At 42.4% G+C, this 15,502-nt stretch overlaps 3 protein-coding genes across 5 annotated transcripts in view; 1 reads left to right on the plus strand and 2 right to left on the minus strand.

Moving 5' to 3' along the window:
- Positions 1 to 15,502, minus strand: part of IGF2 (insulin like growth factor 2) — a 960,921-nt gene that overhangs the window by 240,790 nt on the left and 704,629 nt on the right. The gene's annotated exons all lie outside the window — the stretch shown is intronic.
- LOC134392639 (cytosolic 5'-nucleotidase 1A-like) lies at positions 222 to 13,379 on the minus strand. 2 transcript variants are annotated; one of them, XM_063117121.1, is made up of 7 exons: positions 13,289 to 13,379; positions 11,047 to 11,105; positions 8,365 to 8,532; positions 7,290 to 7,419; positions 3,333 to 3,455; positions 2,268 to 2,446; positions 222 to 776 (listed from the first exon to the last, which is right to left on the minus strand). In XM_063117121.1, the coding sequence occupies exons 2-7, from the start codon at positions 11,089 to 11,091 to the stop codon at positions 441 to 443; spliced, it is 981 nt and encodes a 326-aa protein (XP_062973191.1). In that variant the 5' UTR covers positions 11,092 to 11,105; positions 13,289 to 13,379; the 3' UTR covers positions 222 to 440. The 2 variants fall into 2 exon arrangements, with proteins under 2 accessions (XP_062973191.1, XP_062973192.1); XM_063117122.1 differs by lacking the exon at positions 13,289 to 13,379 and adding an exon at positions 12,810 to 12,894.
- SYT8 (synaptotagmin 8) overlaps positions 13,080 to 15,502 on the plus strand; it is a 30,721-nt gene continuing 28,298 nt past the window's right edge. The window contains exon 1 of one of the 2 annotated variants that reach the window (XM_063117120.1): positions 13,080 to 13,141. The gene's annotated coding sequence lies outside the window, so the exon portion shown is untranslated. Of the gene's footprint in view, positions 13,210 to 15,502 lie in introns of both variants that reach the window. The other variant, XM_063117119.1, reaches the window with a different exon arrangement.

The following is a 15,502-nucleotide window of genomic DNA, read 5'->3' on the forward strand; positions in this document are numbered from 1 at the left end:
TTGGAGAACATGGTTAATTTTGCATGGCAGTTGTGGACCGGCATTCTGAAAATGAAATCCACTTGCAAGCAGAGGCCAAGTTTATATCTCTGATGAGTGTTGTTTTTCTGTGTTTTTGAACAGTGGAGCTGCCATTTCAGTGCATGTACATTTTGTTAGGAATCACCTTCGCAGAAATAAGACATAAAACATCTAAGGGCAGTAAATGGAGAATAAAAAAATTAAGGCAGAGGACAAGAAGTCATCAATTTATTCTATTTCAAGCATCTTTTCTTTTTGCATTTTGAGCTTTCTGCTGTGCCAATTATATCGTGATAATGCATCATATCCTTTCACAGCAGTTTCGTTCCCTTTGTCCCAAAATGTGGTCCAGGTGGATTCAGAGCTTCACCCTTGTCCCTTCGGCCAGAAACCTTGCCCAGCTGTCACTTGGTCTCTTCCTACATCACGATATTGAGTGCCTTTGGTCCCTCTTTGCAGTTACAAGGGACCAGGGCAGAGGGTATGCCAACATCCTGGGCCCCCTGGATATTGTGAAGACCATCATCAAAGAAAATGTGGGGCTGGATCTTGGACAATATGGGGCCCTTCGGCGCTCCATCCATGAAGAAGGCTTCGTCAATGGCCAGGCCCCATTCTCTGAGGGTTTTGATGGCCCGGGTGCCCATGTCACGGCCACTGCGGGCAGTAACCAGGTAGGTGCGGATGGGGGAATCCTCTTGATCAAACTTCTTGCGCATTTTCCCAAGGTGCAAAGCAAAGGCTTTCAATGGGCCCTGCAAATTATAGTATGTAGGAGAGAGAAGAAGTGATTGTATTATTCCACAGAACAATTGGAGAACAGAAATTGAGACCCAGCCATTCCACACAGAGGGAGGGAGTGGGGTTCCGTTACAACTGGAGTGGGCAACTTGTGGCCTTCCAGATGTTTCGGCCTACAACTCCTCTCAGGCCTTGCCAAGCACAGCCAATGGTGACGGATGATGGGAGTTGTAGGCCAAAACATTTGGAGGGCCACAAGTTGCCCATACCTGTGCTACACACAAACAATAGATGCCTGTTGGAATTTAGTGTTCAGTGGATCACTGTGTAGTAATCACACAGAGAGGTTTTTTTGTCACGATAGATTGATACAAGACAAGCACATTCCTGGTCACTTTGAATTGTCTGGCAACTGTGGCACTTTGCAAGGCTGATTTGACATATGAATGTGTGTCATTTGATGATTTGCAGCTGAACATGTCCACTGAAGTCATTGGAAAGGACTGTGTTTGATGTTATGTCAGGTCATAAGAAAGCTGTTAGCCACGCTGTTGCCAGTTATTAGTTGATGAACGTGCATTTTTGAACTCGCCCATGGCCTCTTAGGCCTTGATAATATGACCCTCAAACCCTAATCCCCCCACTCCTGAAATCCATGAGGGACTCAGTAAATCTTCCTGGGAATGCAACTGTGTGGTGGTGTCAAGCACCTGGCTGGCCCAGCTGCCTTCATCGGTGGGTCACACGTTGCCCAGTGCTGGAGTATCTGTAATAAATTCATGTGAAGTATTTATAACTTGTCTGTCAATCCCAAAGATTTTTAACGTGGCCAGCAATAACATAAAAGCCAGAAGTACACAATTAACAAATAGAAGCTGTTGCAAAATCCATTACACCAGCGCAGATCAAACTCTATTAAAATCAAAACCATTTGAATACATTTCATACAATTCACCACAGAGGGAGCCTGATAGATGGGTAAAGGAAGGGAATTCCAGAGACAAAGTGCTATAACCAAGAAGGCCCCATCTTTTGACACCATCTCCACTGGGGCTGGCCCCCTCATGAGGCCTAAGGTGCTGGAGTGGGAGTAGTAGTGAATTGTGTACTCCCCTCCCTCTGCCAGGACTTTGCCACCACCACCATCACTGCTATGGGTTGCCTCCCCACCCACCATTTGCCACCACTGCCACACCTCGTCTCCCCTGGACCTGAGGTTCAACACCCCTGCATTAGAGAGTAAGGAGTGGAGGCTGGTGACTCTGATGTCAGTGAGGTGATGAATCAGTCAGAACTCTAAAGGAGCTGTCCACGGTGTAAAGCCTCTTTAGAGCTCTGACTGAAACCTGGAACAGATTCACTGCCCCACTGATATTGGAGCCACCAGTCTCCACCAGAAATGAGCCTTGAAAGCAGAAGTCATGCACATACCCTGTGAGGAAAATGGGTGCATATCAAGGATGAGGAGAAGGGAATCTCTTTATAAGGAATGTCAGCCACCATACCTCTCCCATGGGCACACCTTCCATACTCTTCTCATACTTTACAGCCTCCTCCAGCCCTTCCTCACGAAAGACACGGTCGGTCTCATCTGAAAAGAGTACAGCATCACCATCGAAAACAACACGCAGTTGGGTGCTGGGAGCCTGGATCTCTTGCTGGAAGATGAGGGCTGCCGAAACGCCTGTGAGACAGACAGATTGTTTTACTGCCTGTTCAGCAGAGACATGCGGCAGATACAGTTTGGAGTAGGCCCCAATTTAAATATCCCCCTTCCCTCACCTTAGGCGATCTCACCAGCTCAAGGGGAGGCAGATACGATGTTTGTTTGCACAAGACAGAAAAAGTGAGTGGAATGCTCCATGGCTGCACAGTTGGCTCATGATAAACTATTAAAGCTTTTAGATGTCACAACTGACGAGGGTTTTGTTTTGCCATCAGCCTTCAGAAAAAGGAGGACAGGTTGGTTGTCTTTGATGCACTCAGCTTACTTGTCATAAGAGACAGCAGAGGGAAAGAGACAGAACAGTCTGTCTTAGGGTTGAAGCCTCTCTTCCCCAACTCCACACACCCCATGTCCCCCCCTCACCCCCACAGTGTCCCTCAGGACGTCTGTAGTGACTCAGTTGAAATGTGTGAGGAACACTGCATGGAATTTCTATTCTTTTTTAAAAAGGCACAGGCTTAATTTCCTCATGACTAACCTTGCGGTGGCGACCCACCCCACTAAACAGCGACTCCAATTGGGATTTGGCATATACAGCACAACAGCTGTCCTGAGGATTTATCTGGTAGAATGCAAACCTACTGAGAGAAATTCAGAGCTGGAAACAAGCATTGAGGAGGTTTCTCTCTCTCTCTCTCTCTCTCTCTCTCTCTCTCTCTGTGTGTGTACTTGTTATTTTGAACTTGGTAGTACCCAGATAGTTTTGTGGCAATGGAATTTGTGGCAGGATGTAAGCAAGGAGGTATGTCGGGCCCAGGGTATAAGCCAGAGAGATAGCAACAAAATGTAAGACTGAGTATTGCAGCTAAATAATAATAATTAAGGAGTAGAAGAAGAAACAAACCCCGCTGAAGTGCATTGCACACATCTGTCCTGTCAGCTGAGAGAAAAAGCTTCACATTATGGGTCTTCAAGTACTGAGTAGAATCTTCATCACTGACAAAGCAAAACTTGGAAATCTCCAGACCTTAAAATCCAGAAACAAACAAATTAATTCTAATGAGAACGATAAAAGGGAAATACAAGGGAATTTCAAAGCATGCAAGAAGAAAATGCACCGTATCATAATGTCTCATTCTCAGGGACAAACTAGTAAACACTTGTCATTTTTCCATTTCAAAATGCACCCCCATTCCTCAAGTCTCTTTCTCCCTGCCCCCACAGAGGAAAAGAGGCATAAGACTGTTTGAATGTATGAAATCGGAGGATTGCAGGTGGTGCAATATCCCCAACTCCAAACGTCTTTGTAACATGAAGGTATGGTTTTATTTTTAATTTATTTTACACATTGATACTCCACCTTTTAAATATAAACTATTTTCTGAAAGTGGCATACAAATGCAGCAATAACAACATTTTTACTATCCATAATGAAAAACACACATAAATAACACAGTTTAGGATACACAGTTCTGACCATAAAAAGCTTTCCAGAATAAAAATGTATTCAGAACATATTTAAAAGCACAAAGATGGGTATCCCCAGGGAGAAAATTCTACAGCCTGTGCCACTGCAGAGAAAGCCCTGTTTCTTGCATTCCACCCAGAGAGCTTCGGCTATGGGGCGGTATATAAATGTAATAACTACTACTACTACTACTACTACTAATAATAATAATAATAATAATAATAATTCATGAAATGGGGATGATTTAACGGGAGACCAGAGAGTACTCCATACTTGTGTACATTCATATGTGTGAAGGCAGTCCTTTAAATAACCAGGTACCAGATCATTAAAGGACATTAAAGCTCAATACCAGGTATATCAAATTGCACAATATTGGGCATTTTTCATTTTCTACTTTTATCGGCCTCAAATTAAAATACCGTGTTGCACTTTTGTTTCCTATTGATTAACTTTAGGTTGAATTTACACAAACACTCTATGTAGCAGTCTTTCTATGGCTGGTTACTTGGCTGGCATATAGACATGCTTTCAAATGAGCATCCTCACTGAAATGAAACTCAAGTGTGTGTCTTTTTGCTTTTTAAAAGAATCTTGCATTTGTAATGCTTGGAAATTGTCACTAGATGTCACTACAGCATTAATCCTTCTCCCTCGCCACAATCTTGACAAAAATCACCCCAAAGCTGCTATTATCCATGTTTGTGCATGTGTGCGTGGAGGTGCGTCAGGGGGACTCATACTGGTACTAAGAAGAACCACCCTCCTGGGTTGAATACCAGCTTTAGGGAGGCAATTTTCATCAGGAGCTCAGTGAGGGTGAAGGGTTAAACCCTCCATCCTGTATACCGCAGTACCTATCCTGCTCAAGCCATTTCATCCCAGCTATTTAAATGGTTTAATCTGTGCACATTCATTGGACTCCCATTCATTCCAGCCAGCTTTGGCAATGGTCAAGGATGATGGGAACAGTCACTGGACAACATCTGGAGGGCCATAGGTTTCCCACCCCTGACCTACACATTTCCTAAGGGCTTGGGCCCTAGTGGAAGCCAGTGCCTGTAGTCTCCTCAACCATGTCTGTCCCTTCATATCCCTGGGTTCGCACTAGTTCATATATCTAGTGTATCCAAGACATGAAATAGCCTGTACTATGAATGAATGGATACACCAAGGAGATATTTTTATGTTATCAAAGCAATGAAGTGGTGTAAGTAAGGATGCATCAATTTGACAATTTAAGTTTCCCTTAATCTCAATTTTAATCCTACTTTGAGGTGTTTTTTTAAAGTTTCCATGAAAATTTATACACCAATATGTGCATTTTTGTAGGCAATTACACGTTTTTGCAAGCAATGTTCCTAATATAATGCTTTCTGAAAATGTTTTCCACCAAGATACACATTTTTATGTGCAGGTTTCCCTAATATACACATATTTTTTGACAGGAGAACTCCACTGCAAAATTCAGAAAAGAACAAATCTCAAAGGATAACTGAAAATTTTGGCTTATGTATTAATTTGAGAATGCAATGATTCAAAAGTGCAAAAACAGTTATGTTCACATTAAATGGAGAGGAGGAGGATTATGTACGCCGCCTTGGGTTCCTTGGAGGAAAAAAGGCAGGATATAAATGCAATAATAAATAATAATAATAATAAAAAAGTGAAGCAAACAAATTTTCTCCCCCATGATTTCCCCCCAGGCAGAAGCTTTGTTAAAATGAATGTGCACCTATGCTATTGGGGTTCTATGAGAAATGTGGATTGTTTGAGGCAGCTTAACAGGCATTTGAAACTAGCTGAAATCTCTGTTTCAGTTCTGATGTGCTATGAGGATTGTGGCATGGCCTCAAGTGTGCCTGTTACACCCACACAAGTTTATGAAATAAATACAGCTGGTTAATCTTTACCTTGATGACTCCTTATGACTCAGAACGAGAGGCCACACCTTTGCCATTTCGAAAGTGTCTCATGTTTCTACTCACATAATTCCATAGTTTCCCCATCTCACATCCTCATACCACCATGGAAGAAACAGTGACCTAGGCAATGCCAAAATGCAGCACATTCTTACTGCTCTTTCTTGCTTTTTCTAAGATGGCCACTTACGCATCACCAAAGAAGAGGACAGCAGAGGAAACAGATTTTAAGTGCTATAATTTAAATGGAAATAAAAGATCTCCCTATAATGGGGAAATCTGTGACCAGCTGACTTGTGTGCTTGCTCGGTCTGCTGTCCAGGCACTAACTTCTGATGGGCAACCTCAAAACCCCTGCTCTGATCTCCCTCCTGATGGTTCTTTATTTTTAAACTGGACTTGGACTGGATGGCCCTTGAAATAGAGGATGCCTTTAAGCAGAGGATTGCCCTCTGACAGCAAATACAGGACTGATCTCTGTAAGGTAGGGCACATGGCCACCCAAGCCATGTACCTAACAAAAATTCCCCACCACACTAAGTTTCCTGTAATCTGGATACTTTGCCTGAAAGTTTTGGGGAGGCTGCAACAATATTGCATCTTCTACTGGAAGCATGTCCATAACAATACATTTTATTTATTTATTTATTGCATTTTTATACTGCCCAATTGCCAAAGCTCTCTGGGTGGTTCACAAAAATTTTCAGAATGTGGTTACCTGGTCACAAGTGCATTGGGCAGCATGAACACCATCTCACTCCCACGACACAGAGGAGAAGGACATGCAGGCATTAGCTTTCACTGGTGCATGTGGACACTGCATTTCTGAGCCAACCAGAGCACAGAAACTAGACTTTCCCATCTTCCCTGCTTTTAGAAAGATATTATCTGTCTACTTCAGAGCTTGTTGAGTCCATAACTGATATTGTCCTGATCACAGTTATATTAAGAATAAAATACTCTTAATATGAATAGATCATAAATCACCGATGGCATCTGAGTTACTGGTGCTCTTTGTTTCCTATTACTCCCTGCCATACCCCATGCTGTGGGCCAGCTGACATTTAAAGTGGCTCCCAAGTGGGCACCTTGGAAATACACAGGGGTTATTTGTGAAAACTGCCTCCACGCAGTTGCTTTGCTCATGGCTGCCATGATTTGTGGAACTGCATGAGCCTTTTTTCAGGCCGCTGAAATCATGCAACAGCACAGCGGTGCTGTGTAAATGTGAACCAGCCTTCTGTTCCATGCTAACTGCTATCTCTCTAGACTGGCATAGGATTGGATGGCTCTAAATCCCCTTCAGTCCATACCTTAGTTTCTAATTTATCAAATACATATGACTTACCACAGCAATGTGCAGAAATTCAAACAAAACCAAAAAATCCTCAACCCTGCAGTGTGCAAGCAAGCCTCTGTGTATACAAGTGTTTAAAGAAATCTCCAATGATGTTGTGAATAGGCAACCTACCATATTTTTTAGCACTGTTGATGATGCGGACACCACTTGCTGGACTATTATTGGAGAGAACAATGACGTCAAAGAGACCCTTCTCCTCCGGGTACCTTTCAAGAAGCTTCTTGTTCACAGACTGTATGGCCTGAAAGAAGCAGCCCAGAGATGCATTACTACTGATTTCTCAGAAGGCTGGCCATGAGCGGATATACTTTGGATGAAGGCAGATCTGATATTTTAAGCTCGTTGGAGGTGGTTTGAAAGTGCCTTCCCTACCCTGAAAACACAAATCCTGGTGTGAGCTGGATTGAGATCTGAAGAATGAAATAAAACCACAAATCCACAAGTTTCCAGAATTTCAAGCATCTTCCCTTTGTTGAGGAGATTGGCTTTAACAAAGGCTATGTAATCAGGCAGACTCTTTCTAGAATGGTGCATGTCTTTTCTGCCTCTACCTTCTCTGGGAATGCTAACATCCAGCTACGCTAATGTAAATGCAAGCAGGCTGTAGTTTTCTGAAGCTGGGACACAGACAGAGAACTGCATCAGAGAGCAAAGTCAGAGCTCTAGAAGATTTGGGGATTTCTATTGGACTGTTTAAATTGCAAGCCTCCACCTGTGCTCAGCTTGTGTATTTGTAAATAAGGTACAAATATTACAAAAATGCCAATAATGACAGTAAGCCTCCAGTGACTTCATTCAAATGGAAAATCTGTGCAGCACTGCACCCCTGGAGTTCTTGCTGACTGAGAATTGCTTTAGGGTGGATTCCTGCATTGAGCAGGGGGTTGGACTAGATGGCCTTGTAGGCCCATTCCAACTCTGCTATTCTATGATTCTATGACCACCAATCAAGGATTTGACAGTCTACATACATATGGGTGTAAAGCACACACTGCAAAGCTAGATTCACACTGCAAGTGGAAAACAAACTGTAGCCACTGTTGCAGAACTTACATCCATGTTCTGCCTTTATTTTATTTCAGCACCAGAGCATTCACTGGCTTTAAGATGAGGATTCCTTCTGGAAGATACAAGGTCTATAATTCACAAACAGGCCTTGAGAAGAGCAAGTTCAGGGCACTTTTACCTGAATAAAAGCGAAGGCTGTCCCTTGCTCCAAGGGGTTGTTCTCATTAGCTTGCTGATGCTTCAGGTACTCATCTTTCCCCTTCATCAAGAAGATCTCATGCTCCTTTTCCAGGTTGAAAATGGCCCTCGTAGTCACAGCAATAACTAGAGCTTCGTTTGGATCTTTCTGGAGAGGAGAAGCCCAAGAACAACATGCAGATTTAGCCAACCCAACTAACATTGATCAAGTAGGAGAAACTGTGATTGAAAGGAACAGGAACCAACATTTGCATATCTCCTCTGTGTCCTGTCCTGGCCTTTCCACCCCCCACCATGATCAAATCCATGCAACTTGCATTCAGTTCATATCATGCTGTACCTCTAAATTCTTAACCTAAGGGGAGTCTACACCAGCCATTTATTGCAGGATTGTGTTACAGTCATCACTAATGGGGCATATGACATTCACCTGCTCTCGTGGTGATCTCGACTCCATCTCTCAATTTTCCTGGAATATCCCTGACTGTTGTTGCTATTTTTCCTGCTCTCTCGCTTCAATTCCAAAGAACGTTTGTGGTGTGCCTCCTCTTTGCGAGGTTGTTGCTGTTCGCTGCGAGTTCCAGGCTCAGCGAACAGCCAATCAGTTGTGAGGGGCATGTGAATGGGTATCGGATGTGTGCGGAAGTGGACCTGTCTGCCATTACCTCATGTTTTGGAGGGGTACTGGCATGTTTTACCGCCGATTGTGTGGTTGTTGTTTTAATACAAACATATCTCTGCACAGGAGCGCATATTTGATGGAATTCCTATCCCCCCATGTGTTGCTGCACGTCTGCGCTCATGCGCTTGCCTCATGAGTCCTTAAAAAAAATCTCTGCCCCATAGCCACATCATCTGCCCAGCATCGCCCACTTCTGGCCGATCCACACGCACAACCAGCGTAATGGGGCACACTTGCTCCTGCAACGGCACTCCTGAAATTGCACTACACATCAGTGCCGTGTGTCCTGTGAGTGCTGATCACAGAAGCAGGGAACATTCAGAAGCATCCCTCTTCCATGCTAAAATGCCTGCAGGTGTAGATTATCCCCTAATTGCCAAAAAGATTTGCAATCCTGCATTTAATGCAGGCGATCTCTCTAATTATACCCCCTGTGGAGAGAGCAGATGCGATGGAGCAGGACTCAGACCTAAGTGATGGCTTCACCTTGGGTACTGCCAAAGGAAGGAACTACGAGGAAATCAGACAGACCAGCGAGGAAATATCTTGACATCATGTGGCACAGTACCCTTGTAAGGTTTTAGGTAAGGCTTGCTCACTGGCTTGAGTAAAAATGGCCCTCTGTCCTGTGAGAGATGTCTCTCTGTCCTGTGATGTAAATACAAATCAACAACCCTGCAGCTATAAGTAGAGTTTCAGGGGCAAAGCAACTGGAAGGAGAAGTGTTAAGTATTCTTTTCCGTTACCATCTGCTGAAAAAAACACCACATGGCAGCCCTCACTTTGCAAGACTGAAGAGGCCTTTGAGTGCCTAATGCAAGGTACCATGGGTTAGACCAGCAGTAGACAACCTAGTGCCTATCAATTTTAAGTCCCAGAATCCTTGACCATTCATGATGCTAGCTGGCGCTTATGGGAGTTGTAAGCCAAAATATCCAGTGGGCACCAAATTGCCTGGGTCAGACTGACAAGAATGAATTGTTTTGGAGCAGTTTCTTGGTCAAGCTGCTTTAAATCGAGAATAAGACTCGGTTCTAACTTCTTAGATAACTTATGGGATTCAGTAGTAATTCTCTCTCACCTGCCACCTAACCACCCAACTTGGTGGACTAAGTTTCGACTGAGTTTTGAACCAGTTGATTTTCATTGGCCTACAGCAGTGGTGCTGTATTTTTCCTATATCTATCTATAGATTGTATTCATCTGGATAAAAGGGAGCCTCGGTATCATATGGCACATCAAAGACAGATCTACCTTCATAATATTTAATATCAACTTAATTGCCTTCAATTGCTATTGTTTAAAATTTAGAGCTAATACACATAAGCAAAAACTCACACTCATATTGAGTCAGACCATAGGTCTATCTCAGCTGTCCAGGTTCTCAGGCAAGGTAGATCTTTTGAACTGGAAATGAAACTAGGACTTTCTGCACAAAAATAATGTACTATGCCACTGAACTATGGCCATACAACAAAGCGATTGTCCAATTGGTCCATCAGCTGGCCAGATTGATTTTTCACCCATGGTGAAGAGAATTGCTTTTTAAACACGTACAGAGGCTGAAAAATCAATCTGTGCAAGAGAGCAACCAGATGCCTGCTTCATGGTACACTGTACTGCGCATTAAGTTTACCATGATCCCAGGGCTAATATTAGGCAAAGTGAATTAGCCTTTTTAAAAATCACAGATAAAAACTAATAAAACATACTTCTGTTGAAAAAAACACCACCATTTAAGGGTGCAATCCTATACATATTTAGACAAGAAAACTCTCAGCATGCCCCAGACATGGCTGCTTGGGGCATGCTGGGAGTTGTAGGGCTTTTATATATATATATATATATATATATATATATATATATATAAACATGCGTAGGATTGCACCCTAAGAAAGTTTAAACCTATACAATACTTCGATAATGCCAAAGGTCTTTTAAAAAATCAAATGTAAAAGACTTTTGCTATTAATACCTTACCTGGATCACACTGGTGTTTATGACTGTGCTTTCAGTATCTGCCATCTCCTATTTCTGACCTTGAAGAGGGGAAAAAATAGCTGATACGCCAAGTATAACATTACATCCTATTTACTGGCGGGACAGGTCACATTTATCATCCATAAGAAAAATTGTATGGCATAAGCGACTTGCTTTGCAAATAATCTCTTTCCAAAACAGTGGGAGAAAAAGCAGACCTGCAAATGTCTAAGGATTAAAGTCTAATCTGAGGCATGTACATAACTTTTCAGAGATTTGTGGAAACTTGGTTCTGTGGAGAGTGATAAAATAAAAAAAATGAGTGTGAGAAAATAAAAACCTGGTCAAGTAGAGAAATAGCAACAGATTAGTCACAGAATTTACAAACAAACAGACTTGGGGCAATATGGGGATAAAATGAATATCCCGCTAGCATTCTTCCTATGATCCTCAAGCTGAATCCAGAGAAAAGATTATAGCCTTTGCATTATTTGCTGGTATTCCTGCTGTTCAAAAAAGCTACATCTTTTTAGCTGAAGATAGTTACATTCCTTTCCTGACTGACTCCAGACAGGAAATTGTCATATCATTTTTGGACAAAAAATTGCATATATTTAAAGTAAAACTTACTCTTCTAACTAACTCTTTGCTGTGCGGTATCGCATTTGTAGACCAGAACATCTGACTATGTGTGCCTGAAAGCTCACATGCTTTCAATAAAATAATTTCAGTTTGTTTTAAAAAGCACAGCTGGGCTCTTCACAATTTTAAAATAAAGACTTAACACAAATACCCTTGCGTAATTATGAGCTGCTTTTTTATATATAAAAAGAATGAGTTTATGGTTGGGAGTGTTTGTGTAAATGCTGGTGGGGATGATAGGAATTGTAGTCCAACATCTAGAGGGCAGACTGATTTAGGCCCATTGATCTATGCAAAAATCCTTTCAGTGGTAATCAATCTGGTCAATACTAGATGCTTATTATTTTAAGCATCACATACAGGGAACTTTAAAAGCACGACCCCACCCCCCATTAGAGATAGAGCCAGCCTATGACCCATCCTCTCATAACCTCCAGGTTAGATAACTGCAATGTGTTATAAAATGGGGGTGCCTTTGAATTCTTGCAAGCTGCCTTCATTTCACAACAGCCATTAGGCTACTAACTGGCCCTATCCACACAATGTTGCTTCAGAAGCCAGTTCCACTGAATTTGGCGAGGCCGTTATTTATTTATGATTTGTTACATTTAAACATTTATATCCTGCCCTTTTCCCTCCAAGGTAAATAAGTTTAGCACTGCAGTCTTAGAGACAAGCATTGGCATTACAGCTACAGCCTCAAAAAGCTATGTACTTGAAAGGAAGAGCCACTGAAATTAGTGAGGCTTACTTCTAAATAAACAAGCCTAGGAACTGGCTCGCAGTGGAATAAAATTCTGAACGGACTATGGTTGCAGTCCTATACCCACTTTCCTGGGAGTCAACCACGTTGAACTCAATGGGACTTGCTTCTGAGTAGAATGCACTGCACAGATCCCTTTTTGTTGCTGTTGTTGCTAAATGCTTGTGTAGTAACTAAGAAGCCAGGCTTCCTGAGTTTTATTTAAAACAACAACAACGACAAAACCTCTGCTAAATTTCTCCAAATTCTTTTGGCTGGCCAAATTACAGTTTATAAAGTAAGTATCGAGAAGGTGTTACATTTTAGGGAAGAACTCAGAGATGGATCAAATAAGGCGCACCAGAGTTTCCAACTTTACCTAAATTCTCTCTTCATAGCAGAGCCAATGTGACTCTGTGTTAAATCAAAGGGGTGAGTCAAACGTTGACTTGTGTTGCTTCCTAGCCTTGAATTACCATCACCCAAATCAAGAGTGGAGCCGAGACCACCAATTTCAATGACTTCCAATGACCATCGAGACTCATTTGCTCGAGTATTTCCCGCAGGGCAGAGTGCATTGAGGGGTGGAGCACAACCAAACCCTAAACAATCACCATATGCAAGGTCTTATCTGGTTTACTGCAGGGTTCCTCCATCTCCTTTTAAGGACTGAGCACCAACAGAGGAAGAGAACGGGAAGGATCGACATTGGTAACACAAAGTTTGGCAGTTCCCGTATTATTTCGAAAAGTGAATTGGGCAAGCAGCCGGGGAAGGGGGTAGGTTCGTTTTGATGAGTTGCAAAACACGCGCGGAATACCAGTAAATTTAAAAGTTTACTGAACTTAAAAAACTCACCGCCTTTTACTTCTAAGTGCAACTCGTCTCAACAGCAGCAGCATCCAAAAGACCCGGTAAAAATAATAATAAAAAAGATGCTGCCTTTTACTTCTTTTTTCCCAGGCAGTGGTAGAGGAATCGCTTAGCATTCTGGGATTTGTAGTCAATGCTTCTGGGAAAGCATCTCTCTGCTTGCGAAGACAAGGGCAACCCTGGACTCGCTTTCCCAGCCTACTTTGCACTGAGAAATTGTCAGAACGCCAGGGTGTGTGGGGCGAAGTTTCTTCTTGGTGATGGGTGGAACTATCTCAGTAATGACAGGTCTGGCATATCTCTGCCAGTCAACGCAGCTAAAGTAGAAATAGCAATAACCGCAAAATTAAATTTCAGGGTTACCGTAGGCTACTCTTTCATTTATGCACAGGCTGTGTATTAATCTCTCATAACCTTACCAAAGGCACCCTTATTTTCACTGGCAGAAACTGTTTATAATTTCCAACAGCCCTTTAATTTCATGGGCTATAAAATGCAACTGCTAAATCTAACCATGCCCCAAACCACATGAAAATACCGTCTTTTTGTAAAACATAGCTATACAAATATTAAGAGTATTCAGCAAAACGCTTCTCTCTTTATGAAGTGTTTGTCCTTGTTTTTCCCGTTCATGTCTATGTTCTTTTACTTAAAGATTCTAATTTAGACTTAGGGTTGTCACCTTTTCTTTCCCCAAAATGCAAGCATCTCAGGCTGTGATGCCTCTGCACAAGTGGCTTTGCCCTGAATGGAACAAAGGGTTTTATTTTGTTCAGCAAAGAAGATCCTCAGAGGAAAAATGCCTCTGATCATGAGTAGAGTGTCTTTTTCTATTGAGAGGAAACAGAAAAAAGAAAAGGGGGAAATAACGAAAGCATTGGTTACAGTGTTTATGCTCTTCTTTTCTGACAACTAGCCAGAAAGAGGAAATTCTGGCCAAGCTAGTACAATTCTGGTAGCTTGGCAATGGTATTTGGAGTGTTTACCAAGGGTTGTACTCAACTCTCACCCTGTTTATATGTCCTGTAAATTCCAGAGCGGTAGCAATAAATGGTGACTTCGGAATTTTAAATTCTGTCCAACTTCATGAGCTGTTCAATTGGTGCTAAAGGTAGAGGTGTGTGCAAATGGCCTCTCGAAACTCTCCACCCTGTTTGTGGGCAGAGAAATGGAAGGACAATGAGAGGAGACATTCTCAAGAGATTCTCACAGGTAATGCTCACCATTGGTTGTAGCACTACCTTTCTTTTTTCCTCAGGGTTTTTCTTTTTTCTTTTTGTGCTCCCACTGCAAGTGGCGGCAACAGCAGAGAATGTATTTACCTACTCCAATGGGGCACATACACCTTCCTCGATTCCCTTTCATCCTGCCAATTCTTGTTCGCAAGTGGGTCGCTAGTTTCTGGAACAGGACGGGTCAACAGAGCTTGCATAAGGAAACTCCGCCAACCCTCCCTAATTGAAAAACGAGCATTCCCGCTCATTTCAGGCTTCCTTTGGGAAGTGCTAAATCACTGTTGTGATAGCGGTGGGTCCTGCTCACACAACAGAATTGGTGGGACCCAATTGTTGACCCAACTTGCTCAGCGGAATCAGCAGCACACTAGAGAATTGGCAGAGGTGTAAGTACCCCATTGGATTCTGCCCCTAGTGTCATTCCAGGGCATTGTATGGGGGAGGGGGAGGGTGCAAGCACAAAACTGGCAGAGAAAATTTGAAGTGGCCAATAGTGTAGTGTGTATTTCTCCCCATTTCTATTACACATCTTTCTATTGCTCTGCAGTCTCCCAGACTGACTGCACTTCCTGATCCGAAAAAGCCCTATGGGAAGAATTACCTCATGATATCTTCCTCAGGGTTTTAACTGAAGTGAAGGAACCCAAGGAGCATATAGATTGATAGAGAGATGAGTATACAATGAAAGGCAGGATACTCACATGCATATGCCTCCGCCATCTCATAATTAACTTAAACATAAGATCATGAACCCAATCTATAAGAATTTCTCTGAAAAAAAATTCTCCTTTGAATTTCTTTTCAAAAGCAATTCATTGAGAGCAGTGAAAAATATGTGGAAGAAATGTTTGGCATAGCACTAGCCAAAGGAATAACTATTAATACTGCAATCCTAAACATACTTGGTAGAGAGTGAGAGCATTTCTACTTGAGACTTTTATTGCACGCTTGCGATTGATCACTT

The sequence above is a fragment of the Elgaria multicarinata genome, chromosome 2 (assembly GCF_023053635.1).
Source record: "Elgaria multicarinata webbii isolate HBS135686 ecotype San Diego chromosome 2, rElgMul1.1.pri, whole genome shotgun sequence".
Classification (NCBI taxonomy): Eukaryota; Metazoa; Chordata; class Lepidosauria; order Squamata; family Anguidae; genus Elgaria; species Elgaria multicarinata.

What these genes read in the sequence shown, in the direction of transcription:
- LOC134392639 (XM_063117121.1), bottom strand. Translation starts at nt 11,091, where the DNA reads ATGGCAGATACTGAAAGCACAGTCATAAACACCAGTGTGATCCAG. An exon ending in TAAACACCAGTGTGATCCAG is followed by an intron (nt 8,533 to 11,046) that starts GTAAGGTATTAA and finishes TCTCCTCTCCAG; the next exon opens with AAAGATCCAAACGAAGCTCT. An exon ending in AAGGTGTGCCCATGGGAGAG is followed by an intron (nt 777 to 2,267) that starts GTATGGTGGCTG and finishes TATAATTTGCAG; the next exon opens with GGCCCATTGAAAGCCTTTGC.